The sequence below is a fragment of the Nerophis ophidion genome, linkage group LG10 (genome assembly GCF_033978795.1).
Source record: "Nerophis ophidion isolate RoL-2023_Sa linkage group LG10, RoL_Noph_v1.0, whole genome shotgun sequence".
In the NCBI taxonomy this organism is placed as follows: Eukaryota; Metazoa; Chordata; class Actinopteri; order Syngnathiformes; family Syngnathidae; genus Nerophis; species Nerophis ophidion.
Window position 1 is genome coordinate 6809508 of NC_084620.1, and position 22184 is coordinate 6831691.

At 41.3% G+C, this 22184-nt stretch overlaps 1 protein-coding gene across 1 annotated transcript in view; it reads right to left on the reverse strand.

Moving 5' to 3' along the window:
* snd1 (staphylococcal nuclease and tudor domain containing 1) overlaps positions 1-22184 on the reverse strand; it is a 315742-nt gene that overhangs the window by 222204 nt on the left and 71354 nt on the right. The window contains exons 12-14 of the mRNA XM_061912195.1: positions 15796-15896; positions 9676-9786; positions 7399-7471 (exon numbers count right to left, since the gene is read on the reverse strand). Coding sequence (XP_061768179.1) covers positions 7399-7471; positions 9676-9786; positions 15796-15896 — 285 coding nt within the window. The remainder of the gene's footprint in view (positions 1-7398; positions 7472-9675; positions 9787-15795; positions 15897-22184) is intronic.

Here is a 22184-nt window from a genome sequence, read left to right on the forward strand (position 1 = left end):
TGGAATTATTATGGCCAATGGGTGTTACCAAAAACAATTGCCACTACACTTCAATTTAAAGACAGTATAAGTCCATTTCAGACGTTAATGATGAATAGGTTGGTGTTTTTCATACCTACCATTGTTCTCTGTTTGACTAATTTCCCTTGATCAAACTTTTTGCTGCGAGGCGTGCTACATCGCCAATCGGTGGGCGCAGCCTACGGGGACGCGGCACACCGAGCTCATGGCTAATTTGCAGGCCAGGGCAAGGGCGGGTACGAGAAATCACAACGGCAGCCGGACGCCGCGCGTGCGTTGCCGCGGAAACCGACGAGGTGGAAAAATCGCGGGTGGTACCGCATCGGGGAAAGTGCGGCGCATGGACCTCTCCGTGCCGGTCGCGGAAGCCCGAAGATCGGGCGGGTTTGTGTGTTTTTCATACCTCCCATTGTTCTCTGCTTGACTAATTTCCCTTGATCAAACCTTCTGACATTCCACACTACAAAATAACACATGTAGTATTTCTGCTAAGAATTGAAACAAAATATAATCCAAGCTTCAAGGCTTCAATATTTGTATAGTTTTGAAAGTTAAGTCGTATTGGGATTCGGTACTCCTTTAATTATGACTCCTGTGCAGTGGAGTTTGTTGTTTTTATGTTCTTCTTTTGTCAGAGATATCAATTCTGGAAAAAGTAGCCCTGGTATGTAAAACACAAATGTCCACTGCAGAGGATGCTGGTTATTTATTTATCAATCAGAGAGATCATAGTGGGTGGCATCAAGAGCAGCCAAAAGAGACAAGATAGCTTGTGGCAACAGAAATGTGCATGCTTGATCACAGCCCAGACATCTTTAAATCTTAGTCAGGCCTAATGAAGTCGACTTCTCAGCGACACGTCTGGAAGCTCATGCGGTCAAAAGTATTTACCCACAAACCACTGCTACCAACCGCAATCCCAATCCTACCTCTATCTCAGTCTGCAAGAATGACTCACTGGCCAGAATTACACGCAGAGGTTTGGGGGGGGATAGTTGCAGAAGGAAAGATTGGAAAAAATAATTTAATGCGTGTCTACTCCAGGCAATAAGCATGTAAGCACAACACACCAGTGAGTCACTGCCCCATGGACTCTGCTTTTGTGTGTATGGAGTAGCCAAGGGAGTGGGAGCAAAGGCTTTCAGTTCAAGCAAGGAAGGTCCAAACCAACAAAAACAAAAACATTCTCTTTCATGCTGAGCGGGCGCCGGTTGAATCATAATATGTCTTTGTTGCATTATGACACAACCGATTTGAGTAGCGTCAACCACATAGTATGGTATACTGATCTGTCCCACTTTTTGGCACCCTTGTGCTCAACATCAACAGGATTTACAGTCCATCTATTCATCAAAATGTAGCTGTCAAAATATGTGGAGAGTACAAAAATAGGTCAAGCGTCCTTAAAGCCCCACTTAGTCTGTTGATTTGTCAAAAGAAAGTGTTCTGAAGTTGTAAAGGGTAATGGAAAAAAAACAGATCAAAGGCACATAAGGGTGGAGCCTGACACCTAAAGCACCGATCCCTCCATTTTCTACCGCTTGTCCCTTATGGGGAGGCAGGGGGTGCTGGTGCCTATCCCAGCTGCATTCGGGCGGTAGGCGGGGTACATCCTGGATAAGTCGCCACTTCATCGCAGGGCCAACACAGACAGACAACATTCACACTCACATTCACACACAAGCAGTGCTTCTCAATTATTTTCTGTTACGCCCTCCCCCCAGGAAGGAAATATTTTGCGCCCCCACACTCTCCAACGTGATTATAAGTAGTATACGGTAATTTGTCAAGAAAATTATTATAACTCTACCTCTGCATAACATCGTATGCTTATTAAGATTGAAGGAAACAACACATCGGTCTTTCCTTGTCCCCCACTGTAGTTACAGTGAAGCAAAGTGATATATAAGCTTTGTCATATACTAGTAGAGTTAGTTGGGATAAAAAACCAGAAGAAGGTATAAAGAAGCTAACCTAGGGCCCCCCTGGCATCACACCACGCCTCCCTTGGGGGGCCCTCCCCACTATTTGAGAAGGACTGACCGCCTTCTGCCGTATTGTAACTGAGATAGGCACCAGCGCCCCCCGCGACCCCAAAGGGAATAAGCGGTAGAAAATGGATGGATGGATGACAGAGAGGCACAACCTGACACATAGCGATCCATTGATTAATGAAGTCATCAAAAGTAGCTGAAGTAGATTTGGCGGATGTCGCCAAAAAAAAAAAAAGTAATTCAATTGGACAAAAGAAAGTTGTCTAACGTTATCAAGGAGACCAAAATGACAGACCGAAGATGATCATTAAGAGGCGGAGTTAGGCACAATGCAGCCTAGTGATTGGTGAAGGGAAAGTTGCAGAGGGTAACATAATGACTAATCGATATTCGAATATAAATAATTGGACGTTTTTTGTACAAACATCAGCTTTATCAACAACCAATTAACGACTGCGTTGTGTCTAGCTATACCCCTTAACTACAGTACTTTGGTGACTGCTGTCCCAACAGAAGGATAACAAAATGCAACACTGCAGTTACGACTCCTTAAATCTGTCATTGATGATACATTGTGGTACCCTTTGCAACTTTACCTTGACCCAATAGAATCAACAGTCCTCAGTGTGTCGAGCACTGCCCATTACGAACCATTGCAAAAACGTGTAGAATAATTATTACATTTCAACATCATGAGTTGCCTTCATTAGGCATTTAATTTTTTGTGGCTCCAGACGGACAATTTTTTTGTATTTCTGGTCCAATACGGCTCTTTCAGCATTTGGGGTTGCCGACCCCTGTTCTACCGCACGTTTATTGTACAGTCAAAATACTCATCGTAAATAGTTGAACATTTTACAGTAAATGTTACTATCTAGTAACGGTTTCATCTGAGAATTTCGTTTTTATTTATTTATTTTTCTGTAGTGACAGCAGCAGCTGACAGTTTTAGTGGCGACAGCAAAAGAAGGTTCAAAGAAATTTGGCACCGTTAACTGCTGCCTGCCTTTAAATGCTGACTTGTGATTAGCTAGTTGCATGTTGGATTGCACCACGTTGATGCCCATTGAGCAAATATTGGAGGTCTTTTTGCACATGCTAAAGAACGCTGCACTGGGCTCACAATAGACGGAATTTAACCAGGTTTTGAAAAGTTAACCAGCCACTTATGCTGAAATTTTCAGTTTCCTATTTTTTTTTTTTTTAAATGCATTAACTTTATCACTTTCTACACAGTATAAGTACTTACACAGGATGTAGACTTCCAAACATCCGGTGTTCTGACTTTGTGCACCGGCTGTAGACAGTAGCCATTTAAAAAGGTTCTGCCTGACAATCATCACTCTGTACCATCCACCTATCCATCTTCTTCTGCTTATCCGAGGTCGGGTCGCGGGGGCAGCAGCCTAAGCATGGAAGCCAAGACTTTCCTCTCCCCAGCCACTTCGTCCAGCTCTTCCGGGGGATCCCGAGGCGTTCCCTGGCCAGCCAGGAGACATAGTCTTCTGTGCCACACACTCAACGAGTCACTTTTACCATCAATAGTCTAATACTATTGGTTAGAATGTCCGCCCTGAGATCAGTAGGTTGGGAGTTCAAACCTCGGCGAAGTTATACCAAAGACTATAAAAATGGGACCCATTACCTCCCTGCTTGGCACTCAGCATCAAGGGTTGGAATTGGGGGTTAAATCCCCAAAAATGATTCCCGGGCGCGGCCACTGTAGCTGCTCACTGCTCCCCTCACCTCATAGGGGGTAAGGGCGATGGGTCAAATCCAGAGGATAATCTCACCACACCTCTCCCGTCCAAAGGCAAAACCCAGTAACTAAATGTTGGTCAAAACTGAGCTGATAATAATTTTGGAGTTCCTAGGTGATATGCTTTACATTAGTGTATGCGATATTGTAATTTGTTCCGTAAGTAAGCTGTTACGCGCATGGCAGGACCTAGCAACTACCTCATAACTGCATAGATACAACAGAAAAACCTAGTATCTCAGGGGACCAATCGGAGCTTCTTTGTCAGTCGCCTCATTGTCTTTAATGAGACATTTGCACGAATGGGGGCCGACGGTCAACCTGATTATGTGATATTATGGCACGAGGGGATATTTGGAAGATTGGCCCAGGACGTTGCAAGCACCTTCATTAAATGTATTGTTCTTGATTCTTCCCCTTGCGTACTCTTTTGGGCAGATAACTGTGGAGGTCAAAATAAAAACTGGACGCTGTACACGCCTCTTGCCCAATGTGCAAACGCAGAATGGGGCCCGCCCGAGATTGTGATAAAATATCTGGAGAAAGGGCACACGTTCATGAGAGCAGATTCAATCCATGGCTCAATCGGCAAGAAAATGAAAGCTGAAGAAAACATCTATACGTTTGATGACTTTGTAGATCTTTGTAAGACAGCATCAAGATAGATTGTTTTTCCTTTGTTTCCTCAAAATCAATCAATCAATCAATCAATGTTTACTTATATAGCCCTAAATCACTAGTGTCTCAAAGGGCTGCACAAACCACCACGACATCCTCGGTAGGCCCACGCAAGGAAAACTCACACCCAGTGGGACATCGGTGACAATAATGACCCAGTGGGACGTCGGTGACAATGATGACTATGAGAACCTTGGAGAGGAGGAAAGCAATGGATGTCGAGCGGGTCTAACATGATACTGTGAAAGTTCAATCCACAATGGATCCAACACAGTCGCGAGAGTCCAGTCCAAAGCGGATCCAACACAGCAGCGAGAGTCCCGTTCACAGCGGAGCCAGCAGGAAACCATCCCAAGCGGAGGCGGATCAGCATCGCAGAGATGTCCCCAGCCGATACACAGGCAAGCAGTACATGGCCACCGGATCGGACCGGACCCCCTCCACAAGGGAGAGTGGGACATAGAAGAAAAAGGAAAGAAACGGCAGATCAACTGGTCTAAAAAGGGAGTCTATTTAAAGGCTAGAGTATACAAATGAGTTTTAAGGTGAGACTTAAATGCTTAGTGAGTTACTAGGTTTTGCCTTTGGACGGGAGACCTAGTGTGTGTGAGATAATCATTGGAACTTTAACTTTTTAACTTCAACTTTAATGACTCAATGCTTTTTGCGGAAACCCTGCAAGGAGCGGAGCGCGGCACATTGCAGCCTGTTGATTGGCCAACAGAAAATTGCCCCAAATCCGGAAGTGTTCCAAACCGTACCGCTGTTGTTGTAAGAGCAGCAAAGAAGCTACGAGCAGCCTAAGCCATGAGAGGCCCCCGCCTGAACTCCACCCACTCCAAGCCCAAAGCAGCCGCTTGGAGTGGGAGACAAGAGATCTAAACACTCTTGTTCACACCAACAGAGTGCGTGGGTGTGAGCGCTGCCTAACTTGGTTGAGGATGAGAAGGAGGAACGGGCACAGTGGTGGTGGAAGAGATCATTATGCAACCTTTAGGAGGTACGAGGTGAGTCAAGTGCTTTATCCACTCTCCTCCCACTTCTGCTCATCTCCCACCTTTCATGTTTGCAAAGCATCCTCGCTCTATTCATGGACCCCTCCCACTTGATGTACATAATATCTCTCTCTCTTTCTGGGTGACGTATAGGCTTGTGCAGCTGTGTGTGTGTGCGAGCGTGTGCGTGAGAAGACAAGGCGCTATTTCTGTCCTTTTATCAGGATGCTCATTACACTAGCCTACCTGCGTCTACTGGCAGCCATCCTGGACAACATGTACTTTATTGGAAAGTGTCCAATGTCCCTCGAGACATATGCATGCTAGTATCTAACCTCCAGCAGGAACTAACACTATATTGCTTTTGTCCTCCATTATTAAAGCAAATTAATTATTGAGAAGATGCACCTGCAATTACTCCCAAGCCGTTGTGGCACATAAAACGTGGTTCAGTCGGGAGGGGGATTAAGTATAACATTACCCACCCTCCCACAACACCCTTCTGCACTGTCAGCAATATGTTACCATCTGCAGTAGTCCATTAAATTATCTTTGAACTACCTGCCTTTGCTAACATGTAAGTATGTCTGCTCTCATTAGCCCAAACAAAATGTGTAGTCAATAACATATTTGATTTATTGTATGACAATATGATATCAAATATGGTACACCACATTTATCAACCATAATCCAAACAGGGGCAGTTAGGAAAATATATTTTACCGATTATTAAGAACACAGAGACTCTAATATAATATTGCAACTGACTAGTCTGGTACAGGGCTTCACGGTGGGAGAGGGGTTAGTGCGTCTGCCTCACAAATCGAAGGTCCTGGAGTCCTGGGTTCAAATCCAGGCTCGGGATCTTTCTGTGTGGAGTTTGCATGTTCTCCCCGTGAATGCGTGGGTTCCCTCCGGGTACTCCGGCTTCCTCCCACTTCCAAAGACATGCACCTGGGGATAGGTTGATTGGCAACACTAAATTGGCCCTAGTGTGTGAATGTGAGTGTGAATGTTGTCTATCTGTGTTGGCCCTGCGATGAGGTGGCAACTTGTCCAGGGTGTACCCCGCCTTCCGCCCAATTGTAGCTGAGATAGGCGCCAGTGCCCCCCGCCACCCCAAAAAGGGAATAAGCGGTAGGAAATGGATGGATGGATAGTATGGTACATTTTATACTGTTAGAGTCGAGCACAAAGCAAACTGCTCCTCAACAATGTACTTTTTTTTCTAAAACTGAGAAAAAACAAAATTACGGTAAAGTAAAAAAACAACTTTTAACACATCAATATGAGTAGTACAATAATAGAACAGATAGATTAAGGACAATGTAATAATGTAAGCCAGTTTAAGAAACATCGAAAGTATATGGCACTAACAAAGCATGTGTGCATTTGATCATCCATCCATCCATTTTCTACTGCTTGTCCCCTTCAAAGCCAAAACTGAGATCCTTGACTAACTTATTCCAAATGTCTCTGGAGTGGCTGCCCGTACGACGTACTAGAGAGCTGAAGTGACAGAGACAATGAGGCGCTAATGTTTCTAAAGTTCAATTAGGATTCTTTCAGCGCCACCTTTTATGTAGCTCATTAAAATGTATAAGAGGGACACCTGGTCGACACGTGTAGACGCACAGTGGCACTCTCATAACTCCTGAATTTTTCATCACAAAGTTACAGGCTTTGCACAAGTTTTAAGCTAATAAATTCTGAAGCAGAGCTCTCGTTTAGCCCTCTTGTGCGGCAGCAACATCTGTATCTGACACGCTAGAACGATCCATTAGCGAGCTAGCATTTATAGTCCTTATCAGTGTACATTACGGCGGTAACACTGTGTGCTGGCGGATGCACGCCACCCTATCATTGAGTCTGGCAGCTCCGGACAGCTGGAGTTAATAACAGACTTTCAAGGCTCGCTGCTCGGGCTTCGTTAGCCAAATAAAGAACCTACCCCAGAGATGTCTGCCACTCTGTGAATAGGAAACTCCTTCTTGCTGTGCAGTCCTTTCCCATTCTTGATGGCCCTGGAGAAGAAAACAATCATGTTATTGAGGTTTACTATTGTTCCTGGCTCAACAGAAAAATCTCTCTCCTTTTCTGCATGAGTTTAAGGCACGGGTGTCAAACTCGTTTTCATTCAGAGCCACATCGCAGTTACGGGTGCTCTTGGAGGGCCGTTAGTAACAGTGAAAATATGTAAATATAAATGTATAATCGCTAGGGGTCTAACGGTACACAAAAATGTTGGTTCGGTACGTACTTCGGTTTAGAGGTCACGGTTCGGTTCATTTTCGGTACAGTAAGAAAACAAAATATACGTTTTTTGGTTATTCATTTACCAAATTTGTAAACAATGGCTTTATCCTTTTATTATAGTGTTCATTGGGAACACTATAATAATTCTGCCCATGTTAATCCATATTAAATTGCCTCAAATTGTTGCTTTGATTAAATAAAATGACAAAACCTTTCTTCTACATATAAAAAGTGCTACATTAAACAGTTTCAAGTCAACTCATCATGCTTGATTTATTACAGCATTTGGGAAGCCTGTAGTTGACTTTTATTATGTAAATGTTGTATTTTTGTCAACATGTGATAGCAGGGACCATTCAAAACTAGGCTGCTACATTACTAATGATTAATACAACTATAGCTAAAAAAAACAGTACAATAGCAATAGGAGAGACTATTCATCCCTGAACACCATGGACTTCATGGTAGTTCATGTGAAATAACAGACAGACAGGGCTTTGCTGCCCCTAACACGTGCACACGCACGCAAACACACGCACACACACAGCAAAATGAACTAACGTTACGCTAAAAGCTAATTAGCCTTCAGCTCAAGCCAGAACTTCGAGCGAGCTGAGCTGCAATACAAGTTTCCAGAAGGTCAACGGGCTCATAGTGATGCTAGTAGTAGTTGTGAATTGGAAGTGTTTGGTATAATTTGGGGAGAGTACCCTGTCCGCTGTTAAACACATATCTGCTCAACGCTGAAGCATTGACTTTAAGTTGATGATTACTTCTATGTGTGGAAATCTTTATTTATAATTGAATCACTTGTTTATTTTTCAACAAGTTTTTAGTTATTTTTATATCTTTTTTTCCAAATAGTTCAAGAAAGACCACTACAAATGAGCAATATTTTGCACTGTTAAACAATTTAATAAATCAGAAACTGATGACATAGTGCTATATTTAACTTCTTTATCTCTTTTTTTCAACCAAAAATGCTTTGCTCTGATTAGGTTGTACCTGAATTAAAAAAATGTTCACAGGGGGTAAATCACTGAAAAAAGGTTGAAAACCACTGTCTTACGGAGTCAAGATTTGGCAGCAATTGTGTCTTGCAAGAGACTCTTGTCCACGCCAACAATTACTTTTTGCCTTTCATCAAGATGTCGTGAGAAAGTAAATTTCTGCCAGAAAATTACATTGAAGCCAGATTTGAGTGCAGATTTGGGCTTTTATAGGGCCATTAGATTAGCTAATAAATAGGAAATATGCAAATACTGGTATTTCTTGAGAGTTTAACACATGCAGACACCTTGAAAAAGCCTCAACATCAACATTAGGACCACCATTTACCACGACTATGCCTTCTATCCAGTACTATACCATGTATAATCACCACGAGGGAGGAGGTTCCTTGAAGGCACTAAAAATACCAGCATCACTAAAGACAGAGAGCTCTAATCAACTTTAATAAGACCCCACCAGGGAAAGAGGGATTAAGCCAGAGCGAAGACTGGGGGGAAAAAGATAGGCCAAAAAAGGACAAAAATGGAAACAAGCAAGGTGCAATGAAAAAGAGAGACGCATGAGGGAGAGGGAAGAGTGCAGTAAAAGGAAGCTGCATCTGCTCTACCTATAGCCAGATCTTAATCTATGGCCCGGTAATAAAGCTCCTACTAAATCTCTCTACTGCACCTCCATATAATTATATTCATAGCGGTGGTGTAAAGAAAGTCTCTGATTTGGCAGCCAGCGTTTGTGCACGTATGTGTCAAAAAAAAAAAGTCTCCAGGGCAAACAAAAAAGGATAGATTGTGACGTGCCACATGGCTAAAATAATATCGTGAAAAAATTTTTTGAAAGAAAAAAAAAATCAAGCCCTGGAGGTGACAGTCAATTCTAGTCAACATCCCCAAACTGTCAAGGTCACACATTCACGCTCAACTCGTGTTTATGAAAGATTAGTGACAGTGTTCAGGATTCTCACCGAGCTTCTGCAGCGAGGAGCTCGTCGTAGTGGGAGGAGCGCTGGTCGTCGTCCTGTCGGTACCTGATGACTGTGGCCAGGCCTTTGCTGACCAGGGCTTCTGCGATGTTACTGGAGGGATGAAAACAACCAGACACACTTTCATTTGCAGGAATGATGACAGTTTAGTAGTATTGTCAGCTGGCGGCGATTTGAGTGGCTCGCTGGCAAAGTGCCCAATTTAAAGAAGAAAAATTGTTTTTAATTATCCATCCATCCATCCATCATCTTCCGCTTATCCGAGGTCGGGTCGCGGGGGCAACAGCCTAAGCAGGGAAACCCAGACTTCCCTCTCCCCAGCCACTTCGTCTAGCTCTTCCCGGGGGATCCCGAGGCGTTCCCAGGCCAGCCGGGAGACATAGTCTTCCCAACGTGTCCTGGGTCTTCCCCGTGGCCTCCTACCGGTTGGACGTGCCCTAAACACCTCCGTAGGGAGGCGTTCGGGTGGCATCCTGACCAGATGCCCGAACCACCTCATCTGGCTCCTCTCGATGTGGAGGAGCAGCGGCTTTACTTTGAGTCCCTCCCGGATGGCAGAGCTTCTCACCCTATCTCTAAGGGAGAGCCCCGCCACACGGCGGAGGAAACTCATTTCGGCCGCTTGTACCCGTGATCTTATCCTTTCGGTCATGACCCAAAGCTCATGACCATAGGTGAGGATGGGAACGCAGATCGACCGGTAAATTGAGAGCTTTGCCTTCCGGCTCAGCTCCTTCTTCACCACAACGGATCGCTACAACGTCCGCATTACTGAAGACGCCGCACCGATCCGCCTGTCGATCTCACGATCCACTCTTCCCTCACTCGTGAACAAGACTCCTAGGTACTTGAACTCCTCCACTTGGGGCAGGGTCTCCTCCCCAACCCGGAGATGGCATTCCACCCTTTTCCGGGCGAGAACCATGGACTCGGACTTGGAGGTGCTGATTCTCATTCCGGTCGCTTCACACTCGGCTGCGAACCGATCCAGCGAGAGCTGAAGATCCCGGTCAGGTTTGTAATTATTTCTCTTAAATTGTAGCTTTAAACACACTTGATATTGGTATGGTTGTAATTGACTGACATTCATTAATTTTCAAAATATATCTGAAATTCAACAAATACAATGTCTTATTCAAAATCTGAAAGGTTTTTGCAGTGGCATGACAGAAAATCTAAATAAAATAAAATTTTTGTAGCAACATACATGTGATGAGCCTCATCTGAGGAAAAGTTTAGTTTCTTTGGGGAGGAATATACAGAAGGTCAAAGCCCTTATTTTGCAACAGGTGCAGTAGAAAACAGAAGCGCATAGAGGCGATGTTGAGGTTGTATCGCTAGTCTGATCAGTAGTAGTGGAAGTAAAAAACCCAGCAATAGCTTTTATCTTTTTTCGCAGTGGCATTTATGCGTTCTTTCCCTGCTTACTATCTCAACGGAAGCAGCATCTATGCATAGACGCTGTTTGCGTACATCAAAATGGCAACTGCCATTCAAAGTATGTTTTCTGTTTCATTACAGCACGTCCCCTAAATGTTAAAACACCATCAACACGATGGAGCACAGCATCGGACAGAGGAAACCAGGTTTGGTGTGAAATTCACATCTTTAATTGTTGAAATTAAATCCGCTGTAACTAGCGAGTAGTTGTGTTGTTTTTCATGGGCAAAACAAAGAGCGTCTCTGAATAGTGACTTTACTGCGTCATTTCAGATTTGAATATGTCAGAATATGTCAGGGACGCAGGACGCTTAGCTAGCGACCTCACTGCATATGTTGGGGTTCGGCCATGACACTGGTAAAGGGGAACATCATCACCAGACCTATGTAAGCGTCAATTTATACCTTGATGTTGCAGAAAAACGACCATATAGTTTTTAAACTGATTTCCGAACTCTAAAAGGGAAAATTTGGCGATTGAAACGCCTTTCAATTGTTCGCGGTCGGAACAATGACCTTTCACCCGTGACGTCACAACAGGAAGCAATCCGCCATTATCTCAAACACATTACACACACCAAGTCAAATCAGCTCTGTTATTTTCCGTTTTTTCGACTGTTTTCCGTACCTTGAAGACATCATGCCTCGTTGGTGTGTTGTCGGAGGGTGTAACAACACGAACAGAGACGGATTCAAGTTGACTTACGTGGAGTGTGCTAATCAGACATATCAATGGTCACTGCATACTAATCGATGCTAACATGCTATTTAGGCTAGCTGTATGTACATATTGCATCATTATGCCTCATTTGTAGCTATATTTGCATCTAGCGTTTCCCTCCACCCACATTAAATGCCAAACAAACACATACCATTCTACAGATTCAAGTTGCATCAGTTGTCAAAAGATGCGAAAGTCCCTCGTTTGTTCTGTTCTGTCGTAGCATCGCTACCGACGATAGCGATGCTACGACAGAGATGGCAAGAATGTGTGGATATCCTGCGACACTCAAAGCAGATGCATTTCCAACGATAAAGTCAACAAAATCACAAAGGTGAGTTTTGTTGATGTCATTGACTTACGTGCTAATCAGACATATTTGCGCACAGCATGACTGCAAGCTAATCGATGCTAACATGCTATTTAGGCTAGCTTTATTGCATCATTATGCCTCATTTGTAGCTATATTTGCATCCAGCCTTTCCCTCCACCCACATTTAATGCCAAGCAAACACATACCAATCGACGGATTCAAGTTGCACCAGTTGTCAAAAGATGCAATCGTTGGTTAGAAGGCGATCGCCGAATTCGTCCTCGTTGCCGTTGTCTGTCGTGATATGGCTCAATAGCTTCAGTTTCTTCTTCAATTTCGTTTTCGCTATCTGCCTCCACACTCCAACCATCCGTTTCAATACATGCGTAATCTGTTGAATCGCTTAAACTGCTGAAATCCGAGTCTGAATCCAAGCTAATTTCGCAATATCTTTCTGTTCTATCCGCCATGTTTGTTTGTATTGGCATCACGCAGTGACGTCACAGGAAAATAGACGGGTGGATATAGCGATGGTGAAAATCAGGCACTTTGAAGCAGTTTTTCGGGATATTGCGTGATGGGTAAAATTTTTTAAAAAACTTCGAAAAATATAATAAGCCACTGGGAACTGATTTTTATTGGTTTTAACCCTTCTGAAATTGTGATAATGTTCCCCTTTAAAATTACAGGGGTAATAGATGTGAGTTGACCGGACATACCCTCTTGACATTCCTTTTTTTAATATTATTGGAAAGAAAATTTATATTTTTTTTACTGATTTTTACTCTTTATTCGAGCCAAGGAACCCATTCAAGCTACGGATTCTGAGTTAGAGGTGTGGTGACAGGATTACCCCCTCCTGTTAATTATTTTTCGATCTGCAAATAATAATTTATATACTGTATTATGCACTGATTGATTACAATAATTATTTTATTTCTCCATGTAACAAACACACTATTGCACTTGAGTCAGGTGTGTGCTGACAGGACTTCACCTCCTGTCATTCATCTTTCCCCAGAATGCAGGCTACCACTAGGTCGTAAATGAAGACCAGAATTGTGTGTTAATTTGACTTCGCTGTGAGGTGTGTTGACTGTTTTATTTTTATTGTTCTGTATTGCCGCTATCATTGGAAATTAAATATTTGCTGTTTTAAGTAGTGATTAATATATATTTTTTGTTTCAATTATGAAACAAACTCTTTAAGTTAATGCATCAAGATTTAGAGATGTGTTGACAGGACTTGATCTCCTGTTTTTTCTTTTTTCCACAATACAGGCTACCGCTACATTTTCAGGGATGTGAGTTCCATATGAGAAAAAAATAGGAAAATTGAGGGAAAAAAGTGAACATTTTCTATCAGCACAAAGTGCTGCCACATAAAGCTTGAAAGAACCTTTTTTAAATTATTTGGGTGCATTTCTACACTATATTTTTTTAGATCTATTGTCATTTACTGTACCAAATTCTTTTGGCTGTATTTTTGACACATGTCTAATGTAATGTACCACCTATTGTTATGTTATCATTCAAAATGTAAAGTAAAATTCCATAAAATGCATGCAAAGAACTCAGAAAACATTTCCAATTTAACAACTCTATCCTATAGCCATGCCCCCTCGGGTAATATACTTCCAATGCTGAGACCTCTGTTTACATATATATTAGTATACCTTCTCGCTGGTTACTAATAAATGCTCTAGAACAGGGGTGTCAAACCAGCGGCCCGCGGGCCTGATAACTGGTTCAATCCTGCCTGCGAGATGAGTTTGCTAAATGTAAAATTGAGATTCATTTTTAAATTAAAGAAACTGCGGTTCTAAATATGTCCACTGGATGTTGCAATAGCAATCCTGTTTGGCAAGCAAATACTTTATAGTGGGATGAGCAAGTATACCAAGTAACAGGTACAGGGTAAAGCGGGGCCGAGACTCCTCCCACTCGACCCAATGAGAAACAAACAGGAGTAAAATAAACAATTTCTTACGCCACCTTAAATGCAGCACGAGACGATGCACATTGATATATTTCTGAGAAAATTGTCTTCTGTGCAAATTTAAAGAAAGTGAACAATGTGTGTTTACTGCAATACTGTCAGTCGTTTAAGTTTTTATTTTTGGTTTGTTGAAATTGTTTACACCTTGTAAAGCTTTCATTTTTCAATCGATACACGGCAGAAGAAGAAAGCGGCGGCAGGGAGTAACTCAACCCTCTTGAATTTCTACCGTTTGTTCATTGAGCACATGAATAATATGTGGAAAAGAAAAATAAGGTAGGTAATACAAAAGTTTTTATTTATGCTTTATACTGTATTTTGTTCGATCCCAGATGCGCTGTGACCTAAAGTTTAATTGCTTTGTAGATACACCAGAATTAAGTCAAAGTTAATTGTGTTCTTCATGAGGTTTTTCAAACTGCATGCATTTTTTCCTCTGAATTTTTAACTAACTTGAAGTGTTTTGTCAAGAGGATTATTAATTTATTATTTATTATTATTTTTGGGCCAAAGTAAAACAAAGAAAACAATCTGAAGTTGTCATAGTTGTATTTTTAAAATATTTTGCCATGATTTTACCCGTCTGGCCCACGTGGGAATAAATGTTTCTCCATGCGGTCCTTGAGCCACAATGAGTTTTCCACCCCCGCTCTAGAACTACAACTAGTTGGGAAATAAAGCAACAATCCAAATTGGATTAGCAAAGTGGAGAGCCGTAAACGTTTCGGCTCGGACAGCGAAAGGAGGCAGCATCAGGTAAGCTAGCTAGATGATTAGCTAACTTGTGAGCTTGTTTTCGTTACTCCTGATCATCTCCCTGTCCTCAGTGCGGCGTTTAGGCAAGAGGAACAGCGAACACCTACCGCTAACGCGAGCATGCAACACATTTTGTTTAGATCGTAATTTTATTGATATTTTTTAATGTTTAAAAATTGTCATTTGCCTGCATATTGAACATGTTTAACACACAGTCGGAAATCCCTATGTTAGATTGGATTACTTCATCAGCTGAGTTAGAGGTGTGTTGAAAGGACTTATCCTCCTGTCACGTATTGTTTTACAGTGCCAGTTACCCTTGTTACAAATTGATGTTTGACGTACTGATTGACATCAATTAGTTTTTTCTCTAGCAAACAAGTCAGGTGTGTGTTGACAGGGCTGAATTAGAGGTCATTCTTTTTTCTATAGTAGCAAATTGAGCAAGGCTAGTTAGTACTAAAAAATAAAGGAAACATGTTTTATAATCTGTACTGCATGATAACAAGCAAACTCTAAAGTGTCGTTGCTTTCCGCTGCTATTTTTCTTTTCCTCTGAAAAAGAAGTCCATTCCGATCCTTTATCTGGTTTTGATTAAATTGAAACCTCTGAGCGCTTTGATATCCTTAATAGAATCGTTTATATTGCGGCATTAAATTCCAAATAGATAATCTGGCAAAACTGTGTTTGAGGACTTGAAGTAATTGCTTCCTGTGAAAATGTTAAATTAACCTGGAAAGTTACTTTGCTACTTAAGGATTGCACACAACATTCTCCCACATGGCAGTCAGGGAAATAAAGCTTCAAATCATATTGAGATATTGAGGAATAGGGGATGCCGAGTGGCATGTAACAGGAACAAGGTTACTTACATGCCACCTATGGTGATGGTAGCACAGGTGCGTTCTGAGAAGGCTGGGGTGCTTTCACCTGGGCCGCTGGCTGCTCTGATGTAGTCCACTGTCACGTTGACCTAAAACATGCACATACAAAACATGAAACACGCTGAGGAAAAACAGAAGTAATTGCAAGTTTAAATAATAATGATAATGATAATAATAATAATAATAACAGCAACAATAGCGTTTTTTGGGGCTTTGTCTGGTTGCTTCTCAAAGTGACCCCAGTCAGTGTGCATCATGTCAGGCTTGAGTGCACATCTCCCAAGAGGATGATTGCAAGTGTGTCTGTGTTGTGTTATGTACATACACACATACAGTACACTCACATAATAAAGGAGATAGAGTTTACATGACTCTCCACTGAGTTCCTAACGCAACTCGCCTGGAGAACAACTCAAATCTACCCTGGAGATAGACTTTTGTCACATGACTTGGTGTTTGTACATACCAGCAGGGAGACTTTGCTATAGGCTACAAATTTACAGCTCGCTCAATTAGAAGCCCCCAGCATGGGTCCTCTACATGTTAACATTATTTGCATATCCCCTTTTAATTTAACTTATGCAATTTTTGGAAGATTAACAGTAATTTTATTTTAAGATGTGCAGCCTTTCTGGTCATTGCAGTAAGGCACGCAGGAAATAAGACCATCCCATGTAATTTAACTCCTCCCACATGACACAATTCAGCCAATCAAAGATAGTTTTTTCAAAGCGAGTGAGTGTGTGCATCTGCGCCAGGCAATCTTTTAATTATGATATTTGCCAAAGAAAGAAGTTGTCAATATTTGTTCATTATACAAACCCCGTTTCCATATGAGTTGGGAAATTGTGTTGGATGTAAATATAAACAGAATACAATGATTTGCAAATTCAATTGAATGCACTACAGAGACAATATATTTGATGTTCAAACTCATAAACTTTATCTTTCCCATTCTTGTCTTCTGTAGAACTTCAGTCGTTCAACAGTCCCGGGGTCTCCACTGTCGTATTTTACGCTTCATAACGCGCCGCACATTTTTGATTAGAGACAGGTCTGGACTGCAGGCGGGCCAGTAAAGTACCTGCACTCTTTTTTTTACAAAGCCACGCTATTGTAACACGTGCTTAATGTGGCTTGGCATTGTCTAGCTGAAATAAGCAGGGGCGTCCATGAAAAAGGCGGCGCTTAGATGGCAGCATATGTTGTTCCAAAACCTGTATGTACCGTTCAGAATTAATGGTGCCTTCACAGATGTGTAAGTTACCCATGCCTTGAGCACTAATGCACCCACATACCACCACAGATGCTGGCTTTTGAACTTTGTGTCGATAACAGTCTGGATGGTTCGCTTCCCCTTTGGTCCGGATGACACGATGTCGAATATTTCCAAAAACAATTTGAAATGTGGACTCGTCAGACCACAAAACACTTTTCCACTTTGCATCAGTCCATCTTTGATGATCTCGGGCCCAGAGAAGCCAGCGGCGTTTCTAGATGTTGTTGATAAATGGCTTTCGCTTTGCATAGTAGAGCTTTAACTTGCAGTGACAGATTTAACGACGAACTGTATTTAGTGACAGTGGTTTTCTGAAGGGTTCCTGAGCCCATGTGGTGATATCCTTTAGAGATTGATGTCGGTTTTTGATACAGTGCCGTCTGAGAGATTGAAGGTCACGGTCATTCAATGTTGGTTTCCGGCCATGCCGCTTATGTGGAGTGATTTCTCCAGATTCTCTGAACCTTTTGATGATATTATGGACCGTAGATGTTGAAAACCCTAAATTTCTTGCAATCGCACTTTGAGAAACAATGTTCTTAAACTGTTTGACTATTTGCTCGCGCAGTTGTGGACAAAGGGGTGTACCTCGCCCCATCCTTTCTTGTGAAAGACTGAGCATTTTTTGGGAAGCTGTTTTTATACCCAATCATGGCACCCACCTGTTCCCAATTAGCCTGCACACCTGTGGGATATTCCAAAAAAGTGTTAGATGAGCATTCCTCAACTTTATCAGTATTTATTGCCTCCTTTCCCAACTTCTTTGTCACGTGTTGCTGGCATAAAATTCTAAAGTTAATGATTATTTCCCCCCAAAAAAATGTTTATCCGTTTGAACATAAAATATGTTGTCTTTGTAGCATATTCAACTGAATATGGGCTGAAAATGATTTGCAAATCATTGTATTCCATTTGTATTTACGTCTAACACAATTTCCCAACTCATATGGAAACGGGGTTTGTATATTTGTCCTGTGATGAGGTGGCGACTTGTCCAGGGTGTACACCGCCTTCCGCCCAATTGTAGCTGAGATAGGCACCAGCGCCTCCCGCGAACCCAAAGGGAATAAGCGGTGGAAAAATGGATGGATATATATTTGTTAAGAGATTTATTTATACATGCAGACCACGTTAATGGCATTGAATTGTTTTTGTTTGTTTAAAAAAAGGGGGTTTCCTTTATATGTTTTTTTTTTTACTTGCACTCTAGCATTTATTTTTCCATTAATAATAAAAAGATTTTGTCCTTGGAAAAAAAAGTCTTGAAAAATGTTCTCATGTTCAGAGTTGAGGGAGCTATAAATGTAAACCTAACTTTATTATTGGTTTGTATCTGCACTCTACTAGTTGTTTTTTCACTGATAATTTACATATAACTTATTTTTGAAAAAGAGAGGGTCTTAAAAAAGAAGGGTTGTCTTATCTTTGGGGTTGAGAGTTTCATGCCAACAGACATTTATTATATGTTTATTTTACATTCACATTTGGTTTCCCACTCATAATGAAAACATGCTTTTAAACATTGGAGAAAAAAATGGTTTTATATTTGGGTCAGTACTAGCTAGAGGTGTGTTGATACGCCAATTTTTCGGCGCATCGCCATGTAACAGTTGACGATCAATATCGATTAGTAAATGTTCAAAAATTGATTTTCCGAGACTGCGAAATCACAATTAACTGCAGCACCCACAAGTAGGCTGGAATAAAAAACTGCCTGAACAGCTTGAAAGGATGGACTGCATTGTAGTGTCTCCCATTTAGTAGTCTGACGATTTAAATATCTTTAAAAATTAGTACGTAAAATTACAAAACTTTGGATAAAGCTTTTAGGCAAAATAGGTTTTTGGTAAAGGATTTTGTTTGAACGCCTATTAGCTCTGCATAATTTTTATTAAAACTGCTTTTTCCGAAATGTGTGAAAACATATTACTACAGAAGGCACTTTGTGGATTACATTGTTTGCCGTAGTAATAATAATAGGAGATTTTTTTTGTGGGAAATGTTGGATAATTCTAATTTGTTTACTTTCAAGAAGTCATACTGTGATTTCCATTTTTTTCCATCCATTTTCTACCGCTTATTCCCTTTCGGGGTCGCGGGGGGCGCTGGCGCCTATCTCAGCTACAATCGGGCGGAAGGCAGGGTACACCCTGGACAAGTCGCCACCTCATCGCAGGACCAACACAGATAGACAGACAACATTCACACTCACATTCACACACTAGGGCCAATTTAGTGTTGCCAATCAACCTATCCCCAGGTGCATGTCTTTGGAAGTGGGAGGAAGCCGGAGTACCCGGAGGGAACCCACGCATTCACGGGGAGAACATGCAAACTCCACACAGAAAGATCCCGAGCCTGGATTTGAACCCAGGACTGCAGGACCTTCGTATTGTGAGGCAGACGCACTAACCCCTCTGCCACTGTGATTTCGTTGACTTAAAATAGTTACTTAACAGATTTGTTTATTTACAATCACATGACAGCTCTCTTTTGTCCTGAACAGCGTTGCAAATAATAGCATCCTCTGCCGCGACTCGTTCAGAAATTGCACGATGGTATATTTCTCTGGTGTAGAAGTTCAACGTTGAGAAAAAAGTAAACTGATGTTTCTGAATGATTAGTTCCAGTGTAGACAAAGATGTCGATGTTGTGGTTGTCTATTGTCACTTTTCACAAAAAGGAAATACAGTCTCTAGTAAACGAAAGCTGCTGTTGCTACTTCTCGAGACACTGCCCCTTACTGTTTTGGAAGAGAATTACAAGTTCTGCGCCACCCCCCACGGAGGAACTAAAAATCAAACAAGACGCCGTCAGAGGGGATGCAAGCAACGTGACGCGAGAGTATATTCCAGGCTTAAGTAATTTTGCTTTGTGTTTAGGCACGTGCTGAATTTTTTTTTTACTGTTAAATTTAATAAACATTTTCTTGTTTCAAGTTTTTTTGTGTCTTTCCACTTATATTATTGTTCAAAATCTAGTTTGACAGTCAGTCGTGACAAGGCAATACAGTATGTGGGACTGAATTGCATACAAAACATTGTAATTGGATCCCAAACTTTTCCCAAAGCTATTATTTGAGGATAAATCAATCAAATCAACACGCGGACAGGACAAGAGGTGTGTATGATATATAGTTAGCTGGAAACAATTTTGGAGAGGATGCACTGATCAACACAAGGTCAAATCCATACTGGAGCATCTTAATAAAGACGTCAACAGAAAGTGATTAGTGTTTCGTTTATTATACTAAACAAAAGGGTTGTTTTGATGTGTTTTGGGGGCTAAATTAGGAGCCAAGTTGCATTGTGGTGTCACTAATGAAATCCGTCTTCAGTGGAGCAAAGCAGCTCATGCCGCAGTAATAATGAACTCATTATCCTTAACTTTGTCTTAGCTGATGGCGTGTGAGCTATTCTGCATCGTACCATCGAGTATTAACAGCTTTTAAACAAACAAATGTTACTTTTCCAACATATTGATGCTACAAAAAACTCTGACAAGCCCTTGAGGTACTAATCTACCTGTCATAACTAAAAAAAATAACTCTGTGTCTTAACTTGCATTCATTGTGTACCAATGCAAAAATGTCCCCTATTTCAAGTTTCTTATTGTCAAGAGTTAGGTTTGTTTGAACTCTCTCCCCCACCCAACAGAAATTCTTAATTGCCTCGAAGCCCAAACATGACACAATGTTTCATGTCACCCGTATTAAAATGCGAGGCAATTAAAACAAAAGGGGAGGAGTTTTTTTTTTTTGCATTGGTCATGTGTGTAAGATTATATATGTGTGTGTGTGTGTGTGTATATATATACATATATATACACACACATATATATATATACACACACACATATATATATACACACACATATATATATACACACACACACACACACATATATATATACACACACACACACATATATTATATATATATATATATATATATATATATATATATATATATATATAGAAAGTGGGGCAAAAAGTATTTAGTCAGCCACCGATTGTGCAAGTTCTCCCACTTAAAATGATGACAGAGGTCTGTCATTTTCATCATAGGTACACTTCAACTGTGAGAGACAGAATGTGAAAAAAAATCCAGGAATTCACATTGTAGGAATTTTAAAGAATTTATTTGTAAATTATGGTGGAAAATGAGTATTTGATCAACCATTCAAAGCTCTCACTGATGGAAGGAGGTTTTGGCTGAAAATCTCACGATACATGGCCCCATTCATTCTTTCCTTAACACGGATCAATCGTCCTGTCCCCTTAGCAGAAAAACAGCCCCAAAGCATGATTTTTCCACCCCCATGCTTTACAGTAGGTATGGTGTTCTTGGGATGCAACTCAGTATTCTTCTTCCTACATACAGGACGAGTTGAGTTTATACCAAAAAGTTCTATTTTGGTTTCATCTGACCACATGACATTCTCCCAATCCTCTGCTGTATCATCCATGTATCCATTTTGGTATAAACACAACTCATCGTGTTTGGAGGAAGAAGAATACTGAGTTGCATCCCAAGAACACCACACCTACTGTGAAGCATGGGGGTGGAAACATCATGCTTTGGGGCTGTTTTTCTGCTAAGGGGACAGGACGATTGATCCGTGTTAAGGAAAGAATGAAAGGGGCCATGTATCGTGAGATTTTCAGCCAAAACCTCCTTCCATCAGTGAGAGCTTTGAATGGTTGACCAAATACTTATAGTCCACCATAAGTTACGAATAAATTCTTTAAAATTCCTACAATGTGAAATCCTGGATTTTTTTTTCACTTTCTGTCTCACAGTTTAAGTGTACCTGTGATGAAAATTACAGACCTGTGTCATCATTTTAAGTGGGAAAACTTGCACAATCGGTGGCTGACTAAATACTTTTTTGCCCCACTGTGTGTGTGTTTGTATATATATATATATATATATATACACACACACACGCACACAGGTCCGGGATGCATTTGCTACTGGGCTGCACAGAAACAATAATTAATTTATAAACTACCGCATATTTTCTGCCTTAATTTTCACCTGGCCCCATGAAAATACCACAACGCTTTTTAATAGATGTATATTACAACTCCTTTGTT